The sequence below is a fragment of the Ochotona curzoniae genome, unplaced genomic scaffold, assembly GCF_017591425.1.
Source record: "Ochotona curzoniae isolate NIBS_2020 unplaced genomic scaffold, NIBS_Ocur_1.0 contig_899, whole genome shotgun sequence".
Classification (NCBI taxonomy): domain Eukaryota; kingdom Metazoa; phylum Chordata; class Mammalia; order Lagomorpha; family Ochotonidae; genus Ochotona; species Ochotona curzoniae.
Window position 1 is genome coordinate 7,906,741 of NW_024466605.1, and position 20,879 is coordinate 7,927,619.

Here is a 20,879-nt window from a genome sequence, read left to right on the forward strand (position 1 = left end):
TGGGCCATCAGTCTTCTCTTCTGCATGGTCCTGGGCACTGCGCAGCTCCTGGCTCCCATGCAGGCATGTGGAATGTGCCGGAGACGGCCCCAGAACTCTTCAACACACACTTGGGTCAGGGGTGGGGGATGCGGCCAAGCGTGTGTAACACCCTATGTCAGATGGAGTCCATGGTGACCGTTCACCATCCATATTTAATTCTGCCAGTCTGTTAATTTTTAACCATGTTTGCTATCAAGGACCATTAGAGGTCTCCAGGAGCTGGGATCAGTGAAGCGAGCAGAACTTTGTGGCATAGTGTGGGAGGCTGCAAGTCGGGGCGACCCACTTTCCTGACGAGTCACTGGGTGCTGGCTGGCCCCATCAGCAGCACAGCTTCTGAATAAAACATCATCTCGCAGCAGAGCTGACGTCCCCTTTTTCTCCCTGTCACAATGGGTTTTCTTCAAAGGAAAGTAAGTTCACTTTCTCCTCTTAGGAAGGCTGTGCTTTCTAATTCCAAAGTTTCTTTGCAGTCCAGGTACTATTTCCAAAGCTGTCAGGCTTCATGGATTTGAGGGTGCCACCTGTACCAGGTTCTGATTGTTGATGAGGTTGGGGAGGAGGGACAAAAGACACAACGATCTTAGGGTTCTGACCTCATCCAAGGGGGTGCACACTGCCTTCAGGTGAAAAGACTGCCAACACACCCTACCCTGTAGCAGACTCCAAAGCTACACTGCTCACCTGACCCCAGACCCGGCTACTGCGATCAACAGGGAAATCAGTCCTTGGGATTGGGCACCAGCCAGGGCCGTATCCCAGGTCACTGACCTAGCCTTCTAAAGGGCACCTGCTATGCTGTTGTGCTTCAACAGCAGTAGCATCAACTGTCCTTTCCTACTGTGACTGAACCATTTGAGGCGCTTTTTGGGATGCAAAGGTGTTGAGGCTCCTCCTGAGGGGCTCCCTGGATTTTCACAGGCCACCAGGAGCATGAGGGGCAGGGTTTAGGGGTAGAGGTGAATGAAAGAGGCAGTTGGTCAACCTGAGGGGAACCTCCAGGTCTTGGTCCAGACTGCAGAGAGGACACTCTCCAAGGGCAATTGGAACCCACTTCTGCGAAGGAGATGGGGTGGAATCCTAGCAGGGGAGGGCGTTTGTGGGAAGGAAGCAACCAAACAAGCATGGGAAAATGGAGGGAGGAGTGGGTTGGGTGACTGGGGTTTCAGTAGGTTCCCACTCCTAACGCACTTCCACATAGCCAGGGGTTTGACTGGCTCCAGCTGCTGGTGGGAGATCTCCCCCAGGGTACAAATCCTCACAGAAACAACATTGTGGGTGCAAGCTGCAGAGGCCACTAGCTAGAGGTCAGGTTCGTCCCTCACTCCTTTCCAGGCCTTGCCCTTCACCCTGGCTTCCAAACTGTCTCCCCTGGCTGCCCACTACTGCCATCCCCTAGCAGTAACAACTCCCTTAGCAGTGACAACTCTGGGCAGACAGCAGGCACATAGCCCACATAAGCCCCCTATTGGGAGTCAACTTGTGCTGGACACCCTGTTCTTCCAGGGCCACCACCTCCTTCCTGGAAACCCACACACTCCCCAAAAGGCCCTTTGGAAGAGCTGCTTCCTCTCTGTTCCATTTAAATGTTTACTGAGCACCCTTTGCTGAATGGCAGATGCTTTGAAGCCTTCTGCATGAGGAATTATTGACCCCATTTTTCTTAAGCCCACAGGGCTTTCAGAACTTTCTTGGCCCCAGGCTGCACAGCTGGTACACGGCAGAGTCCATCCTGCATGCCTGGTCCACAACTTCCTCCGCCTCATGGCTGGCTCTGGCTTCAGAGACAAGCAGCTCCTCCCAGTGCTAGTGGAAAGGTCCCTGCAGCCACCCACCTGCCCCAGCCTCCTGCAAGAGCCACCATCAAGAAGCTTCAAGAAAGGGCAACCAGAAGCAAGGCCAGACCAGGGATGGCACTTCCAGGATCCCACCCTAGGAGCTGCGGGAATGGAAGGCAAGATCAAGGTCATGGGCTTAGTTCATCCACAGCCGGAAATGATGTCGAGCCCTCCTTTTGCAACTGGGGCTCCCACTTTGTCACAGGCCAGCCCTGGGAGACCCAGGTCACAGGACCAGGAAGCCAGGGTGACTGTGAACTCTGCCCACCCCGCTGAGGTGCCTGAGCCACTGCCTGAGGGAGGGAGCCCACCAGCTACTTCACGGTCACTATGACAAGGGCCAACCAAACAGTACATTCCACTGTGGTGAGGCAGGAGGCCTTGGCAGACTCAGAATACATGGCCCATACCACGCCATAGCAGAAACCCTCAAGTCTTCTTCGGTCTCTACATTCCTTGTAGGGCACACTCTGAGATCCGAAACGTTAATGCAGTTTGGATTTTAAACAATGTGGAGGTGTCCAGTTATCGGGGAAGACAGCCTAGCGTGCACAAACATGCCCACCGTTGGCCGAGGCCTCCTTTCCCGCAGTCCGGCTCTGCACTGGTATTGGAGCTTGTCTTCTGCATGCTTGCTTTTCCCACGTGATGCCGCGGCACAGGGGACGTGTCTCATGTGAGGCCCTCAGAAGAACTGCCGTCACTCAGGGCCACCAAGGCTGCTGGAGAAGACACAGGAGCAAGACCTTGGCTCTCGGACGTCCTCCCACTTACCTGCCCTGGGGGGCTTCGACTCTAGACAGGTGGTATCCTTCTGGAGGTGTGGCCAGTGTGCTCTTCCTCATGTCTTCCTCCACCCCAGAATGTGAGCCCAGACAACATGTGAGGAAGGGGGATGGTAGGAACCACGCTGTAACAGCGGCCCGAGCAGCTGGGCATGCAACCCAGAGTGACTTGCTCCTTCCGTTCTGTCTGTTCCAGACCTGGGTGACTTTGGTGGCTCCTGAAAACTCTGAATGGCCTGGAAATCGGCCTTGCGTCACACACGGGGGCTCTTTCTGAACGAAAAGCTGGTGCTGGGGCTGAAGTTCCTGCTACAGCAGTCCAGTGCTTTGCCACAAGTGGAACTTGTGCAGCTGGGAAATGGGGGAGGGCCCCCCAGTTCCTGAGTGAAGCTGGGACCCAACTATCTACAGCTGCAGCCTGACTTCCTGCCTCCCAGGGTTTCCCCCTTCCATGGGTTGCAGGTGACCACTGCAGGGAACTCCACTCCTGGTCAATGTTGGTGACCCACAGGGGGCTGCAGGCAGAATCTTCCAGTGGCTCGGGAGTTCAAGGTGACTCTCACAGCAGCAGCAGGCCTCCGCCCTGCTGGTGGGCCTCCCCAAATCTCCGCCACAAACGAACACGTTCCATGCAACACCAGGAAAACAAACGCTGCAGTCGGCTTCAGATAGTTTTCACTCTGAGTACAACTTTTATTGAAATCTCTCAAAGGTGGCCAAGAAAGTTTTTTTTTTCTTCGCAAAGTATTTTTTTTTTGAAGGGATGGGGTGGGGTGGTTGGGGAGATGCCATGGGGTGGGGGGATCACTAACAGATTCAACATGGGAGCTCCCTCTGCTGGTCTGCGGTGGGCTGGTATGTTACAAACACATTCCCAGAGACAAATCTAATTTGCTGGAGAAGTGGACAAAACACAGGAGTGTTGGGCTTTGCCTCAGGAGAGAAACACTAGAAGAAAAAAAAAATCCAGGTCTCAAAACAGAGCACAATATTGCCGAGAAAAGCAAGAAATCATTTCAAAGCGTCTCCAAAAGACATAGGATTTCCAAAACATAAAAACCACCAACGAGCCACTACTGGGGGGGCAGCATTCTTCCTCTGGGGAGGGGGGGGTTCCCCACTTTGCTCTACTTGAAAGTTGATTTCCTTAGCCTTCCTGGTGATGAGTCCCTTGGCATGGCCTCCAAGTCTCTTCTGACAGGAGAGGTCCAAGGAGCCTGTCCAGCATCCCATCAAAGAATTAATATTTTGGTGAGCCAGCACCTCTGAATGGCAGGAGCCAGGCCTGGGAGTCAGGTGACCTGGTTCTAGTCACCGTAGAGCCACAAGCAGGTTTTGGAGGAGGAATCACCCCTTCCGTCTTCTCGAGTATGTTTCCTGCCCTGCAATGCCTCTCTGCTGGTTCACTCTAAGATTTGCACAGAACGGGCAACATCAAAGTTGAAATAATTGTGTGGCCTTGAGCACATGGTCAGGGGGACTGCTGGTACCAGACGAGAGTTCCACCAAATCTAGAGCTGACGTGGCAAAGCCAAGCAGGTGCCAGGTTGGGAAAGTCTCCAGGTCAAAGAAGAACTCCCAGAGCGGGTCGCTGCCAGGGCAGTGGATCACATCAACCGGCTGTGGACACCCCATGCATGGCCCTCACTCTCTCTAGCTCTTAAGATGGTGCAGGTACGGGGGTTCTGATCTCGCCACAGCAGCCGTTCAATCACTACATGGAAGAAGCAAGGGCAGCTGATGTGGTTACCATGGCCCTCTTTCCCAGGATTCTGGTTGGTGTCCACTCTGGTTTAGCCAGGGTAATGCTCTGTCCTAGTTAACCATGGATATCCGTGAGACTTGGGCAGCCTGTACCATTTAGAGTGTTTAACAACACAGGCCTCAACTGCCAACGGATCTAAGCGTGGGCAGCGTATTGAGATCTCCTATGGAAAAGGCAGAGGGATGCACGCAGAAGGGGGCTCTTGTGGTTTCCCCATGTCACCCGCAGCACATTGCAAACGCAGTGGGGACCCAGCAGGAGACAGACACCCCTATATGACAATGTTAGCTCCCTGTCCCTCCCGCATCGCCTGCCCATTGTTATCCAGGATGCCCATGAATTCAAGCGGTGGGGGGAAGGAAAATCAGAAGGTCCAGTGAACGTCGTCCTGCACCAAGCACCCTCACCACCACTACCTATGTTGAGTTCGCCACTTGGCCACTTTCTGTCTCCTAGGGCCAGGGGAGTATTGAAGGGTTGCACCAGCTCTGCCCAGTCCTCCTTCCCCCTGCCCGCAGCTGGGGGCTGCTTCTAGCTGCCTTCATCAACATGGTGAGCATCAAGTTGGAAGGAAGAGTTTTCTAGAAAGCTGTTTATTCCATCCAGCCTTACAAATACATACTAAGAAAAACCAACAAAGCATCCCCCCAGCCCTCATCCCGCCACCTGCCTAGCTCAACAATGGATCATTCACACAGGCAGTTAGGACCAAGGAAACATCTTATACCAGGCTGTGCATCTGCTCCTGAGCATCTCTCTCCGTGGGCCAAGGAACAAGTGGTTATTTGCAAAGGTGAACACTAACATGGATAGCCTACTCCGGCCCATGAAAAGTGGAGTTAGGAGAAACCCTGACCCCAAGGGGGAGAGGAAGTGTCCACCAGTGGATGGTAATCTGTGCAGAGACCTGGGCGTTTGTTTACAAACCTCAGGCTATTCTTAACCCAGAAAGAGAGGACCCTGCCTTACCCTGTCATCATATTCTAGACAATGGGCTAAGTCTTTTTCGCCGGGGCTTCCTACAACTAGGCAGTGGACACCCTTGATCTTTCCTATAAAATACGGGTGACACAATTGCAGTACCCCCACCCTATGGAAGTACCCCATTTGGCCACACACATACACACACACACATCAATGCAGCAGCACACACAGGCACACACGACTCCGGCCACACGACCAGGCACGCATGGTGCCAACCCTCCCTGGCTGGCTGGCTGGCTGGCTGGTGAGGGCAATGCCACCCCCGCAGGACTCTTGTGTGTGTGCCATGGGGGTGAGATCATGAAGGCAGGGAGAGGTGCTTGTTTGGGGGCAGACATCAGGCAGTGGGTGATCATTGCTTTTACATGGTCCTCGACAGTCCTGGGCGGTAGTGTCAGCTTTGATGGAGAGAGGGGTCGTTAATCTCTCGAAGGTGGCTCTGTTAGCTGGAGGTGTTAGTGGTACGGTGTGCTCTGAGGGACTGGGTTGGAGCGGACTGGTGCCGGAGGGAGTGAAGTCGTGGCCGATGGGGATAAATTACCTGGGCATGCAGTGAAGCGGGATAGGTGAAAGCAGGAGGAGGAAGAGCAGGCGCTAACTCCGCTGGGTACAGAGGGTACGGGGCCCACACTTCAGGGCTACTGGGGTAAAGTGCAGGCACTGTGAGCTCATCTGCAAGAAAAGAATAAGGGGAGAGTTAGTGGGTACCACGCGGCTGGATTCCGATCAGAAAACACAACACCCCACAGTCCCCGGCACCAACTTATGACGTCAGCCACCATGCTCCTCTTGGGCTTCGACAACCTGTCGCCCCAGTACCCCCATCCACAACTCAAGGGGTATGGGATTGGAATACATAAACTTGGGGGGAGGGGGAAAAAGCAGCGGGCATCTTTCTGCTGCCCGTCCAGCCTGCTGGTGCCTTCCCAAAGGCAGTAGCAGTTTCCTGCACAAATCAAAACATGGCTCTCCCAGGAGGCAAGAGAGCGAGCATTTAGCAGGACGGCAGCTGCCCTGCTGGACTATTGGGCCAGCAGAATCCTCTGTCTGTTCTGTTGAATGGAGCTACTGGGGAGTGTTTCCTGCTTGGCTTTTAGGAGTCCAAGGCCAAAAACCCTGTGGCCACAGGTGTGTTTAGGGTGTGGAAAATTCAAAGAAGGGAAGGAGGACCCCTCCAGGATCAGTGTTCTAGTTTAGTAGTGTTTGGGGTGCTACTGACACAGACTGAATTTTCCAGGGAGCCACAATGCCGACCCCTGGAGCGCAACCTGCTCCTGCTGCTCCGGCTATGGTCAGGTCTAGCTGCAGCCACAGGGCACAAGGCCAGCATGGCCAGGAAAATCCGCCATAAGGAAGAGGAGGCAGCTTCTCCATGACAGTTGAAATGATACCAGTACAGAGCTATGAATGTGCATCGTGTGCAGTGGGCCATCTCAAGATGTGCTTTTACCACCTGTCAAAATCTGAAACTCAAGATGCCATCCGGGACTTCCAGGAGTCAGAAGGAGGTGACTCAAGCCAAGCCATTAATAACCCGCAGGCTCAGGACTTCCCAGAAGCCTTCAGTGCCCGTGACCCAGGGATGACAGGGCCACCCTGCTCTCCCCACCCTCACCATCCAACTAGCCACCCCAGGCCTGCGGTCGCCTTCAACTCAGGTTCTCTGCAGGGTTTTGTATAAGGGAAGGGGCTTGAGAGAGCAAGCTGCTATGTGGGGATCCCAGGATGGCGCCAAGCCTGTGGGCATGTGCCCCCCATCGATCTGTGTGTGGGTAGGGTGGCACGACCAGGTCGCAGGAGTGGTTACCAGGTCGGTGGAATGGATTGACAGCCAACAGGAATCAGGGGTGTCCACACCACCTACTTGAGGGTCTAGGCTGTAGCCCAGGGTTTAAGAGGTTGCAGGGTTGAGAGAATGATTCAGAACCGCCCTACCCCACTGTGTGTGTGTGTGCGCGCGCGCGCGCGCGCGTGTGTGTGTGTGTGTGTGTGTGTGCGTGTGTGTTTCCTGCTAGGATGAAATCATCCAATTCCCATTAGAGAAACTCGGTGGGAGCCCAGCTAGTGGAAACTTAACTGCTGCCAGAATCAGTGTCATGGATTTTAAGCAGACCCCCATTCTCAGGCATGGCAAGCTATTATTGTTGTTGTTGTTGTTATTTTAGCTACCAGACTATTTTAAGACATTCTGAGACCTTTTCCTACCCCCCGCCCGCCCTTTAAAAAGCAAGTCAAGAGAGTCTCAAACCCTCAGCGCACTCATCTCTTCTAGCCTGTGGCTGTTGGGTCCCTGCTGGGATGGACGGCACATGTCAATGACACACCTTCAGAGGGGACCCAAGTGACCTGTTGTCTAGCAGTGGTCTGCATACAAGGAAGTGGCTACTTGTAAGGGTTGCATCTGCCTCCCCTGTGGAGGCTTCCTTTAAGAATTCTTGTAAAACAAAAGGAGTCTGTCCATCAGGCTATCTGGCCCGAAAGACATCAATAACAGACAAAACTTAGAAGCAGGCTTTCATCTCAGCCTGAGGGGTGAACTCGATCACTTCTAGCCCTTCCCATACGTTTATCCTAAAGTAAGTATCCCATTAAGTTCGCGATGCTCAGACTAACACCTGCACAGAGCCCAGTCCAGCAGAAATGTGCTTCAGAACCTCCCAAACGCCAAGCTGCTGGAGTGAGAGCTGCTGAGTAACAAAACAGTAGGTAATAAAACAGGGGTCTCAAAGAGGTTAGGGTGAGAGTACAATTCAGAAACCCCTTGGCACAGCGTGTTTTTAAGTTATTTGTGTATTTGAGAGGAAGGGACGGGGGCAAAGGAAGGAGGCAAGACAGGGAGTACTTCCATTTAGCATTTTATTTCTCAAACACCCACAGTGGCCATGAGTGCTGGTCAGATGGAAACTAGTAGCAAGAGCCCAGTCCAGGTCTCCCGGGTGAGTGGTACCTTTTATCTCCTAGGCCATACGTGGGCAGGAAGCTGGAGCTGTTCTCCCCACTTCACCCAGAGGGGATGAACAGGTCGGGGCTGTTGGCGAGGCCGAGGCCTACGTATCAGTCGGTGGCTGAGAACTCTCCTAACACGGGCATACACACACACACACACTCTCTCTCTCTCACACTCTCTTTCTCAAATCTCTGTGGTCACTGGTGTGCACTTGAGATTAAGGAGGTACAGTGACCACAGCCGGACACTGCACACAAGACAGAAAGAATGGGCAGAGCGTAGAGGAAGGCTGAGGGAAGGGGGTGGGGGAGGGCTGCTGCCCAAGGCCCCTGGGGGAAGAATGGGAGTCCGGGAGAGAATTCTTTGGACAAAAGGGCTCTTGACCACCCAGAGTGAGGCAGGTCCCGGAGCAAGCAACACCATCAAAGGAGGCTCGGGCTTTTCTGTCTGGGCCTAATCCCACCCTCCAGAGGCTCGGTAAATCCCTTCCCACTGCACTGGGAGGGCTGCATCCTAGCTCCTTTTGCACCTTAGGAAGATAATTGTTGTCCAGGGCACCAATATACATCTGAATAGGGCTTTTTCTTGACAGCCAGAAGTGCTCAAATTGTGCTCTGCAAAAATAACCCAGGACTGAGAGCTCCCAGCCTCCACCCTCAGTTTCCAGCGTTCAGGGAGCTGGGCAGATGCACACCACAATAGAGGTGAAGACACAGAACTCCCAGCAACAAGCCTGGAAATGGAGTGACCAATGACCCATAAACTGAGGGCAGCTGAGAACAAAAGGATTCCAAGTGAAGTATCCACGTTGTCTCCTAGAACGCACAGGATGGAAATATTCCACAACAACCTCCGATGCCAGACATACTCCTAAGCCACATCTGTCCTCCTTGGCCCCAGTCAATGAGGTGGCCCTGTACCATGATGTCCTTCACACCCGCCCTTTCACTCTGGTCCTGCTCAGTCTATCCACTCCCTGGACCTTGGTCATCACTCCTGGATCACTGGAAAGGCCCCAAGAGTCCCCCGCGAGAACAGTATCGGAGCACAGCAAGTCACGCTGCTGCCTGTGACAGCGGCATCCCTCTTGGGCCCTGGTTTCAGCTTTTGCCCACCCTACTTCTGATCCAGCTTGGGTCCCCGGAAGGAGCTCCTGGCTCTGGCCTGGCCCAGCCCTGGTCCATGTGGTTATGTGGGTAATGAATTAGTGGATGGAAGACCTCTCTCTTTCTCCTTCTCTCCAACTCTGTTGTTTATGTCACCATAACACCCTCTGATTGCCTTCTGGATCCTGGAGTCTGCATGTCACACCTGTCAGCCGCATGGGGGCTGGCCCTTGGGCATCCCTGCAGCACCAACTCTACCCTTGCCTCCCTGGTGACCTGGGATCAGTCTCCGCTGTGGCTTGACCATACTTGCTCCTCTCCACCTCCAGGCATCCCCAGGGCCACACACTGCTCCCTCTGTTGCCCTGGACAAGGGTCTCCTTCCTCTCACCCTGACCCAGTACCTCAGGAGTCCTGTAGGGTCCTAGCTTCACCCCTTCCTTGTGTGTGTGTTTTTCTTCTCAAGATTTATTTCTTTTTATTGGAAAGGTATAGAGCGAAGAGGAGAGACAGAGAGGAAGGTCTTCTGTCAGCTGATTCACTCCCCAAGTGGCCACAATGGCTGGAGCTGCACCCATCCGAAGTGAGGAGCCAGGAGTTTCTTCCAGGTCTCCTGCACAGGTGCAGCATCCTAAGGCTTTGGGCCGTTCTCGACTGCTTTTCCAGGCCACAAGCAGGGAGCTGGATGGGAAGCAGGACCGCCGGGATTAAAACTGGTGTCCATATGGGATCCCAGCAGCTGCAAGGTAAGGACTTCAGCTGCCAGGCTACCGCGCTGGGCCTGTCACCTCTTCCTTTCAACACAGCCTTCCTTCTCTGTACACCACTGTATCGCACCTGCCCAATCACAAGAGTTCCTTCCCAGATTGCAAAAAAGAGCAGAGTGGGGTATCCAATTCCACCCTGCCTGTAGAGGAACAGCCACATTGTGAGTTAACTCTGCGAGGGAGGCAGGCAGAGGCATCCACAGTTAGCCTAGCACCTGAAGCTGACCCGGAGCGCAGGTCTGCCAGCTCAGAGCTGCTGCCACACAGCAAACACTTGTGCTTCCTTGGCTGGGAGCCTCACAGAACCCCTAGAACGCAGACAGTCTTAACCTCTAGCTTTATTACACCCTCAACTTTCTACCATAAACTCAGGAACAGCCTTCCAGGACAGCCTGTCGGGTGAATGAAGAATCCGTTTAGGGAAAAACAGCAGTTCTAACGCGAAACACCCAGACATAATGAAAAATTCCATTTTTTTTAACATAGAAAAAAAAAATCGACTTTGAAACAACAAAGAAATCTGTGATTCTATTAGCAGTCGACTCAAAAGAAAAGTGGCTGGGACAGAAGTGCTAAAGGCAGCTTCAGGGGCCCTGTGAAGGCTTCCCCTATTAGGATGCATTTTCCTGCAATGGGGGGTCAGGAGCATAAGCCAAACACACTCAGTGGGCTTACAATGGCTGGCATCCCACATCAGAGGGTCAAGTCCTCATTGTTTGGCTTCTGACCCAGTTCCCTGGTGATGTGACTGCCAAGGCGGCAGAGGAAGACCCAAGTAGTTGGGCTCCTTCTATCCACATGGAAGACCTGGATAAGTCCCCGGTTCCCAGCACTGGTCTGGTTCAACTCTGGCTTTTGTGGCCATTTGAGGAGTGAACCAGTAGAGCAAAGATTCTGTCTCCATGTAACTCTGTCTTTCAAATAAAGAAATAAATAAATTTTTAAAGATTTTATTCATTTGAAAGGCAGAGACAGTGAGCCCTCCCTTTTGCTGCTTCATTCCCCAACAGTCATCAGGTGCTGGGAGCGGGGAGTAGGCCACCTGTTACCCCCGGGGGTCTGTTGAGGAGCTGCCCCTGCTGACCGGCGCTTTCAGGCCCTGGCCTCTTAGATGAAAACACTGAATCCCTGCTGTTCTGAGCCACCTGCTCCACACTCCTGGAACACGAATACAAGTTCCCATGGCTGCCACACGACAGGTGACGGATGGTGTAGCACTCAGTAGCAAGCAAGCCTGTGTGTAGGTTCCCACGCCTTCCACCTGCTCCCATCAGACCCGGATCCCTTCCTGGACCTCAGTGACTCATTTTGGTTAATTCATAAACCTATAGCCTTGACTTCTATTCAAGACCCCTGGACATCCTAAAGTAAACTCAACTCACCTGGCGGTGACCTCACCGGTAAATAAACCCCTGTACCTTCCAATACCGACCTCTATCCCATTTTATATTTGGGTTAAACGTCCTCTTGGTATGCTGGCAGGCCAAGCAAATGCCAAGTCCAAAGAGCAACAGAGTAACAGCGTCTAGCATGGACTGAGCACATCGGGTCTGCGTGCCAGGGCTCCATGCAACGGGTGTCAACATCCAAGCCACTCACAGCTCCAGCCAGCAAGACAAAGGAGTGCCCAGCAAGCGGCAGCCCCGGGTGTGCATGCAGTAAAGGTCTCCTCATTCGCACTTCCCCAGAGAGGGTTTCCATTTAGCGATGATGAAGACATGACCTATTTCTCCTTCGTTTTCTTTCCATCCCACCTTCTCCTGCCCCAATACCAGCTCTCACTTATGTGGTTTGATCAGCCGCCCTCACTTCCTTCTCCTTGTGGAGCTAGTTCTCTTGCTGAAGCTCAAGAAGGACCAACACTGACACAACAATAAGGATGGCAAAGAAATTCCCCAGCACGATGGCCTTCAGTGGCTTGGTCCAGTCACCTCCTCTCCAGCTGAGGGTTTTCTGCCTCCGGTTCAGCCATGTGATGCCAGGAAGAGAGTGAATGACCAAGCAATTCCTGCTCTGAGAGCTGTGGGGAGCCCTGAGCAAAGCAGGAAGAAGGCATGCCTCTGGGGAGGCCAGTCACCTAACTCCATTCCTCACTATGGGCTATTTCCGGCCCTTTCCTTCCTGTAGGGTGCAGCTGCAGCAACCGGGGTCATTCCAGTTCTCCTGGAGAGTTCTTTCCCAGCATGGGGGCATTACGCATGCAAGGGATTTATCAGCCTCCCAGTGAGCAATCAGCCGGGGTCAGATGCACAGCAGCGGCTCTGTTTGGAGAAAGCTCCACATCTGTACCACAGGACCAGCCTCAGTGGTGTAGTAAGCTAATCTGCCTGCAGCAGCAGCATCCCATATGGGTACCAGCTCATGTCCCAGTTGCTCCACCTCCAGTCCAGCTCCCTGCTTGTGGCCTGGGAAAGTAGCAGAGGATGGTTCAAAGCCTTGGGTTCCTGCATCTACATGGGAGACTTGGAAAAACTCTTGGTTCCTAATCGGCTTAGCTCTGGCCATAGTGGCCATTTGGGGAATGAACCAGCAGATGAAAGATCTCAAATAATAAATATTTTAAAATAAATTACTGGGGAATGGAACTAAGATAAATTTATTTTGGTGTACAACATCTTATAAATCTACATACAGTCGTAAGAAATGCCAGTGATTTGTGGTTCACTGAGAACATGAAAAGAAGCATAAAGTTAGGAAAATAATTGCTAACATTTGCAATTGTATCTCCTACTTCTAACATAGTACAAGCTATACACTATACAGCAATCATAATTGTTAGTAAGTGTTGTGTTGGCAATAAATCTTGGAATGCATTTCATTTCAGATAAATTCTAAAGAGTGAGCATTTGTGAAATTAAAAAGATTTATTTACTTCAAAGATTAGATGGGGGGATGGCCCTGTGGCTCAACTGGTCTACTTGGATTTCAGTGCTTCCAGCTCCCTGCTAATGCCGTGGGAAAAAAGTGGAGGTTGGCCCAGGTCCTTGGGTTCCTGCACCCATGTGGGACACTCCCCGGTCCTGGCTTCAGATGGACTCAGCTCTAGCCATTGCAGCCATTTGGAGAGTGAACTAATGAAGGGAAGATCTTTCTGTTTCTGTCTCTCCTCTCCATAAATCTAGCTTTCCAATAAGTAAACAAACAAGTTTCAATAGAGAAAAGAAGAAAAGCAGAGAAATAGAAGGATTGTCCAGCTACTGGGTCACTCCTCAAATGCCTGGAGTTAGCCAGGGCTGGGCCAGGCCCAATGTAGGAGTCTGCAACTCCATCTTGGCCTCCTCTTTGGGTGGCAGGGAACCAAGTTACTGAGCCACCACTTGCTGCCTCCCAGGGTGCACCAAGGCAGGAAGCTACACTGGAATGAGAATAGCTGGGACCTGCACTTGGCATCTGATATAAGATGCAGGAACCAGAGGCCCATACCAAGATAAGCACTAAGAATCTCAACGTATCAAGGAGTCTACTTGTGTTGAAATATCGTTCTGATGTATGTATGTATGAAATAGTCACATATTTCTTTTATTAAGACAATACTGGAAAGAGAAGACAGAACAGGTCAACCAACCATCTCAGCTATATCTTGGCAGCGAAATATGGGGCAAACGGAGACTCTATGATGGACTATGTCAATCAGTGGATTTTTCAAAGACCTCATAGTGCTTGGAATGGCAAGACTGGTAGCGATTCATAACTGTTGAAATAGTAAAACCACTTGAGCAAGAACCTCAGAGCATACCCTACATCCGGGACCTGGGGAGGGTGGGAAATTGGGTGGGCCTTCTCCGTTGATACCCTCCTTTAAACATGAAGGAAACAACATGGAAGAAATAATAGTCTTAACTCACTTTCCTGTAGCCCTTGAACCTTTTTACCCTAATTAACTATGTAAAGATTGTCAAAAACAAAAGTCGGGGGGGGGGGGGCGGGAAAGACATTTGGCATCTCTGAGTCTGCGGGATTGAGACCTTGGCACCTGCCTCCAGCTCCCCGCCAGGGCAAGCCTGCACTGCAAGCCCAGCCCTCAGCCCACCCCCAGAGCCAGCCAGTGTAGAAACTTGGAATGTCATGGATGGGGCCGCCATCTCTCACACCCATAAATAAATACTGTAAAAAGCTAAACAAAACTGCAGTTTTGTAAAAGCAACCGAAGTGTCTGCGTCAGTGAACCTGTCCTGGAGAGTTAATGATGCTGAACTGCTGCCCTTCTGGTCTGAGCTGGGACAGGTGCTGCCTGGAGCGTCTTCTCTCAGGCATGTCTCGTGCTCTCTTGAAAACTCAACATCCTTCCCCACAGATCCCCCGCCAGCCAATGTGTACCCTCCTCACAGCACCCAATCCGTTAAAAATGGTGTCTTTCCTCTTGCCCGACTAAAACTGCCGATAGGACACTGAAGATGGACAACAAGATTTGCTCAATTTAACTGACGTTAGCAGGAGCCTGCAAGTTACAAAGAGCAAGAGCTTGCCAACTTGACAACAGTATAATCAACCCAAAGATCTACAGGTCAGCACGTTCCTCTGCCTTTTGTCAGTCCTAATTTGCAAAGGTTTAGGCCTCCACGAGAAAAGCAGCAACTTGAAGAACTTGCCACGGGTACCAAGCTCTACAAACACTGAGATGGAACGAGCAAAGTGATGAATCATGACCCTAAAATATATTCCAGAGTACAAATAATTCAAATCCAGATGCAGGCACAAGTGCAGAAACACACAGTGTTCATGGGCAGAATTTCTGGCTCAAGTGGTGCCTGCAAATGGAGTTGAGCCTGTCCCATTCGCCTCTGCTCTTAGGGCTCTGCAACTCTATACCCTACTTCCTTGGGGTCACCATTGGTGCTCCCTGGATGAACATCGGCTCCTTGTCTCCAATGCAGTACACTCAGAAACATCAAGAACACTCTCACGCTGTTGGCAGAGCACACGTGCTAGCCGGCAGAGCACTGGGAGAGGAGAGGTCAGCAGTTCACATGGACAAACTTGCAGAACCTGCAAACCCCGCTGCCATGTCGCTCTGGGGCTGTTGGGTATTACACAGAGCTGGGTTCATAATCCGCTGCTGGAGAAGTCCTCCTGATACTAGTGGCCACATCAAGACGTTCCAGAGGAACCTGGCATGGTAGCCTAGTGGCTAAATCCTTGCGATGCATGTGCTGGTTCATGTCCCGACAGCCCCACATCCCATCCAGTTCCCTACTTGTGGCCTGGGAAAGCAGTCAAGGACAACCCAAAGCCTTGGGACCCTGCACCTGAATGGGAGACTTGGAAGAAGCTTCTGGGTCAGGACTTCAAATCAGCTCAGCTCATTGTGGCTACTTGGGGAGTGAATCAGCAGATGGAAAATCTTTCTCTCTCTGTTTCCACCTCTCTGTGTATCTGACTTTCCAATAAAAATAATTAATAGGGCCCGGCGTGGTAGCCTAGTGCTAAAGTCCTCGCCTTGACTCTTCCGGGATCCCATATGGGTGCCAGTTCTAATCCCAGCGGCCCCACTTCCCATCCAGCTCCCCGTTTGTGGCCTGGAAAAGCAGTTGAGAATGGCCCAAAGCCTTGGGACCGACCCTGCACCAGTGTGGGAGACCCGGAAGAGCTCCTGGCTTTGAATCAGCACAGTTCTCGCTGTTGCGGCCACTTGGGGAGTGAATCAATGGACGGAAGATATTTCTGTCTCTCCTCCTCTCTGTATATTTGCCTTTCCAATAAAAATAAATGAATCTTAAATAAATAAAATAAAGCTATATAAAAAAAGAAAGATAGTGTGGAGAGCACACTTTTTGAAGCTCAAGACCCATCTTCATGGCAGCAACAACAAAAAAAAACAAGCCTGCACATCAATTCTTTAACACTTGGGACTCTGAGCAGCCCCTCCCATCAATGACATGGAAGTAGTGTCACAGCTGACAAAGATCCACCAGAGTAAAACAGCATTATTTTTAACAGAAGCATAGTTTACAAGTTTTAGGCTTTTGCTGACCTGATGCAGCCAGGGCAGGGCAGGCTGCCGCTGTACCTTGTGCTGTGTCACCTAGCTTTAACGTGTCTAAAATCAGTCATGGAAGTCTGACTCAGAAACTTCTGTCACCATCTCAAAACTGCTCTGCTCGGCTCTCAGGCTCTTGGAGGTGGGACTGGATCTATGGTGCCACTGCAGAATTCCACCAAGGGCTGTGGGGGAAACATCTGAGAGGGATGAAGCCCAAGGCTGCAGGATGGATAAGCTCACAGGTGCTCTCCAGATAAAAGGAGCAGAGACTCAAGCAGCTCCTAAAATAAAATGCAGCTCAGCACCAGCAGCAGACAAAAAGAAAGCCCACAGGGTGCTAACACATTGATTCCAATTCTATCTCACTCTGTCAGTGCGTTCGCTAGCCATGGACTCATGGAGCCCCTGATGAAGACCGAATGCAGGGTGAACGCCAGCATCTTTGCTTTTCTCAGAGCACATTGGGGTCAATGTTGCTAAACCTTGGGATATGGCATCCCATACCACCCGTATCATAGCCCCGGAGTGAATTCTGGCTGCTCTCTTTTTGATCTGGCTCCCTGCCAGTATACCTGGGAAGATGGTCCAAGTGCCTGGGCCCCTGCCACCTTTGCAGGAGACCCGGAGGGGGCTCTGGGCTCCTGGCTTTGGCCTGGCCCAATCTGGCTGCTGTTACAACCATGTGGGGAATGAACTGGTAGGCAAAACATCTCTTTAATATTTTCTAAGAAAATTTAGATTTGAAAAGGAATCTGATTTTCTCAAAAAGTCTATTCTGTTAAAGTTTGACAAAGGTGGTGTCAATTCATGGTCCAGCACTCCACTTCCAATCCAGCTCTCTGCTAAGAGCCTGGGAAAAGCAGTGGAGGATGACCCAAGTGCTGGGACCCCTGCACCCATGTGGGGAAAGCTAGAAGAAGCTCCTGGCTCCTGGCTTTGGTCCGGCTCAGCTCTGGCTGTTGCAGTCATTTGGGGAGTGAACTAGTAGATGGAAGACCTCTGTCTTCGATGTTGCCTTTCAAATCAATCAGTCAATCTTAAAAAGAACACAACTAGCCAAGTGCTTTTCTACTCTGTTATTCTTCACTCCTGGGGCTGGAGCGTGATTGGCATGGTTGCCCGGGTTACCGCAGCCGCTCCAGGCCATTCAGTCCTCCACTGGCTCAACTTCACAAAGATCAGAAAGATATAACCATAAGTTTAAAAACCACCTTGGCCAAAGCCTGGGTTTTAATTATGCAGGAGGTTAACAGTTACACTTGTTGACTTTCCCGGGAGATAAACAATGACCATTTGGCACAAACTGACGTAAACCACCATACCCTCTGGCCCTCTCATTCCTGGTGACTGCCCCAGAGGAGAGCAGGGCATCCTAACCTGGAGGGAAACGCACTGAAACACCCAACAGAACGGAAGAAGCTGAAGCTGAGCTTGGGCAGCTGGGGAACGGTGGGGGAATTCTTCCCCCAATTAACCATTGCAAAACCAAGAAAATGTGCACACAAGGCTTGGCGGGGAGTTTGGTGGCTCTGGCAGGACTTCTGGTCTGTGGAGGGGGCATCCACACATTGCTATCGCCAAGGCCAAGCACCAAAACACTGTTGAGCAGGAGTTACATGTCCTAGACAATTTAGGGCACAGGGAGTGGGTCCCCCAGGATCCCAGAACTAGCAATTGCTTAGGCACAAGATACTCTTTAAAGACTTCTATGAAAGGCAGAGTGATGGAGAGACCTTGTGAAGGCGGCCATGGCCAGGATGTATGTGATCTCTGCTGTGTCATTGGTTTCTTCCAGGGAACGTGTCATCAAGGGAGGAGGAGGAGGCAAAAAGAGGAGGAGTAAGAACAGTGGCAGAGCTTTGCCAAGGGGCTACTACAAGAACAAAATGAGATGAGCAAAGGGCTTAGCAAACTCACAGATCCAGTGTCGCCATTGTCATGACTGCTGGAAAGGTGTGGATTCTACAGATTCTTTTCTGCTCATTCTAGTTTCTCACCTACTACCAAGATAATGATCATGTGTAAATTTTCTTGTTGGACTTGAGCAGAAAATAAACACACCAAAGCATGATGGGATTATAAGAGCCATTTGAGGATGCAGGGAAAGACAGCAGCTCCTCTTGCATGGATGTATTAGGGCCTCAGGGGGAACAGCACACAGGCAGAAACAAGTACCCATGCTCGATGAAGGAATAAACAAAATGGGGTATATCCTGGGGTCAGTGCAGTGGCATAGCAAGCAATTCCTCAGCCTGTGGCGCTGTCACGCCATATGGGTGATGGTTCAATTCCTGGCTGTCCTGTTTCCAATCCAACTCCTTGCTTGTGGCTTGGGAAAACAGCAGAGGATGGCCCAAAGCCTTGAGACCTTGCATCCACATGGGAAACCTGGAAGAGACTCCTGGCTCCCAGCTTTGGACAAGCCCAATTGTACCAGCGGATAGAAGATAATTTTTAGCATTTCCCTCTTGAACTCTTTCAACTAAAATAAATAAATCTTGTATTAAAAAATGGAGATTTATCCAGACAACAGATTGTCAGTTGACCATCAAAAAGATGGTGCTTTTAACATCTGCCATACCACACAGGGGATTATGCAAGTACAAAAAGCAGACACAAAAGGACAGATTTTGTACAATGCCATTTTTAAAAACTATCTGGGAAAGATAAATTAATCAAGACAGAAAGTAGATTAAAGGCTACATCGAGTTGAGGGCAGGAGGATATGGGGAACGATTGCTTAATGGCTGAGTTTCTGTCTGAAGTGATGAAAATATTTTGGAAATAGATAGTTGTCATGGTTGCAAACATTCTGAATGTAATTAATGTCACTGCCTTGTATGCTTAAAAAAATGGCAAACCTTGTCATGTATCGTAGCTCGCTTTAGAAATTAATAGAATACCAGGGTTGGGATGGTGGCAGAGCTTGTTAATCTTTCACCTGCAGAACTGACATACCATATGGTGCTGTTCCATTTGCCAATTGCTCCATTTTCAATTCTTCTCCCTGCTAATGGCCTGGGAGAGCAGCGGAGGATGGTCCATGTCCTTGGGCCCCTGTACCCAATGTGAGAAACCTGGAAGAAGCTCCTGGCTCCTGGCTTCAGATCAGGTCAACTCTGGCTGTTGTGGATCATTTGGACAGTGAGCCAGTAGATGGAAGACCTCTCGTCTCTCCCTCTCTCAGTGTCACTTCGATTTTCAAGTAAAAATAGATCAACCCTTAATACCACACACACACACACACACACACAAAACCATTGAATTTTGTACTTCACATAAGTGTACTGTTCAGCACATAAATTATACATCAATATAGCTATTGAAACAAACAATAAAAACCACCTCAGGCTGTGTGCTCATCCAGATGTGGCTTTCCATCCCAGAAGGCAGTTCTCACACATGTGAACATGGATAAACACATCTGAACAACTGCAAAAATGACCAGAGTTCATAGACCCAAAGTCTACAGCTGGATGCATCCACATAAAGACTAGAGTCAGAATACTTGGACTAACATCAGTTGCTATTTTCCTCTTCCTCATCCCCATCTTACAGCATCCCATTTTGGAAGATGCCTGAAGGTCAGACAAGCACTACCCATGGTCCCTAGGCCTCGCCAATTCTCACCTGTGTGGAAGCTCTACGGACACCTTGGGTGAGTGGGGGCTCTCGGACCCACACAAACACAGATCTCTCCCTAATGTGTCTCAGAAAAAAAAAAAAACCACTGGGCTCTGCCCCCGGTCTTGCGCTTTTGACCGGCAGAACCATACAGTTCAGCAGACAGCCAGATGACACAATGAGACAGCCAGCAGTGCACAATACCCTGTAGCAGAGGCTGCTGGGGCACCTTGGCTCACTAAAACACAGCCCAGCGTCTTCAGGCACACCACTGGAACTCTGATGCAATGACACCAGCAAAGGAACAGACTGCCCTTTTCTGACACTCTTATTGGAGCTAAACCTGCCCCAGTTCCTGCTCCCTCTTTCTCTTGGCAACCCCCTTCTCTATTTTCTCACTTGCTACCCCCACGCTGGGTCCCTTCCAAGCTATCCTCCTCTCCCCTGGGAAGGGTTCCTGAGATGGGTCGGATAGCTAACGGGAGGTGCGCGTGTACACACACACACCCCTACGGCAGTGACTAGTGCAGGGCAGTGGCTGTGGGCCAATTTGCCACTGCTGCGATGCTGCTTTACAAATGCCTTCGGGGTAGGAGAAAACTGTTTTAGAAAGTTGTCTGCTACAGAGGACTGCAGGATAGGCAGCCCGGGTGTGAACAGAGCCCATACAAAGGGAGGTAAGGCTGCCAGGGGCAGCTGGGGCTCGGCAGCCCAGCAGGGTCCACCCGCAGGTGGGCAGGTGGGCAGGCTGCGGAGGCTGGCTCTGCCCTCAAGGGTTGGTAGAGATGGGTCTGGAAGTCCATATGGAAAGAGTTACTTTTCTCAGGGTGTGTGCGCCTGCTTCCCACACCAAAGTAACTTGGATGGAAAGCCAGGCCTGGAGGGGCCGGGCTGATGGTGTTACAGATAAAGAAGTGGCCCTGTCTTGGGAGCCTGTGGGGGCCTTCTTGGGCTGCCATGGAAACCACCTGCTGGCAGGAAGCAGGTCGCTGTGTCCTTCCTCCTCTCCATGGCCCTGGGGTGGGAAAATCCCCCAAGTTA

At 51.2% G+C, this 20,879-nt stretch overlaps 1 protein-coding gene across 2 annotated transcripts in view; it reads right to left on the reverse strand.

Annotated features, from left to right (window-relative positions):
* RBPMS (RNA binding protein, mRNA processing factor) overlaps window positions 1-20,879 on the reverse strand; it is a 168,749-nt gene that overhangs the window by 15,209 nt on the left and 132,661 nt on the right. Inside the window, exons 6-7 of one of the 2 annotated variants that reach the window (XM_040994226.1) lie at window positions 5,956-6,086; window positions 3,451-3,613 (exon numbers count right to left, since the gene is read on the reverse strand). In XM_040994226.1, the coding sequence (XP_040850160.1) occupies window positions 3,482-3,613; window positions 5,956-6,086 (263 nt within the window). In that variant the 3' untranslated portion in view covers window positions 3,451-3,481. Of the gene's footprint in view, window positions 1-3,450; window positions 3,614-5,955; window positions 6,087-20,879 lie in introns of those variants that run through there. The other variant, XM_040994227.1, reaches the window with a different exon arrangement.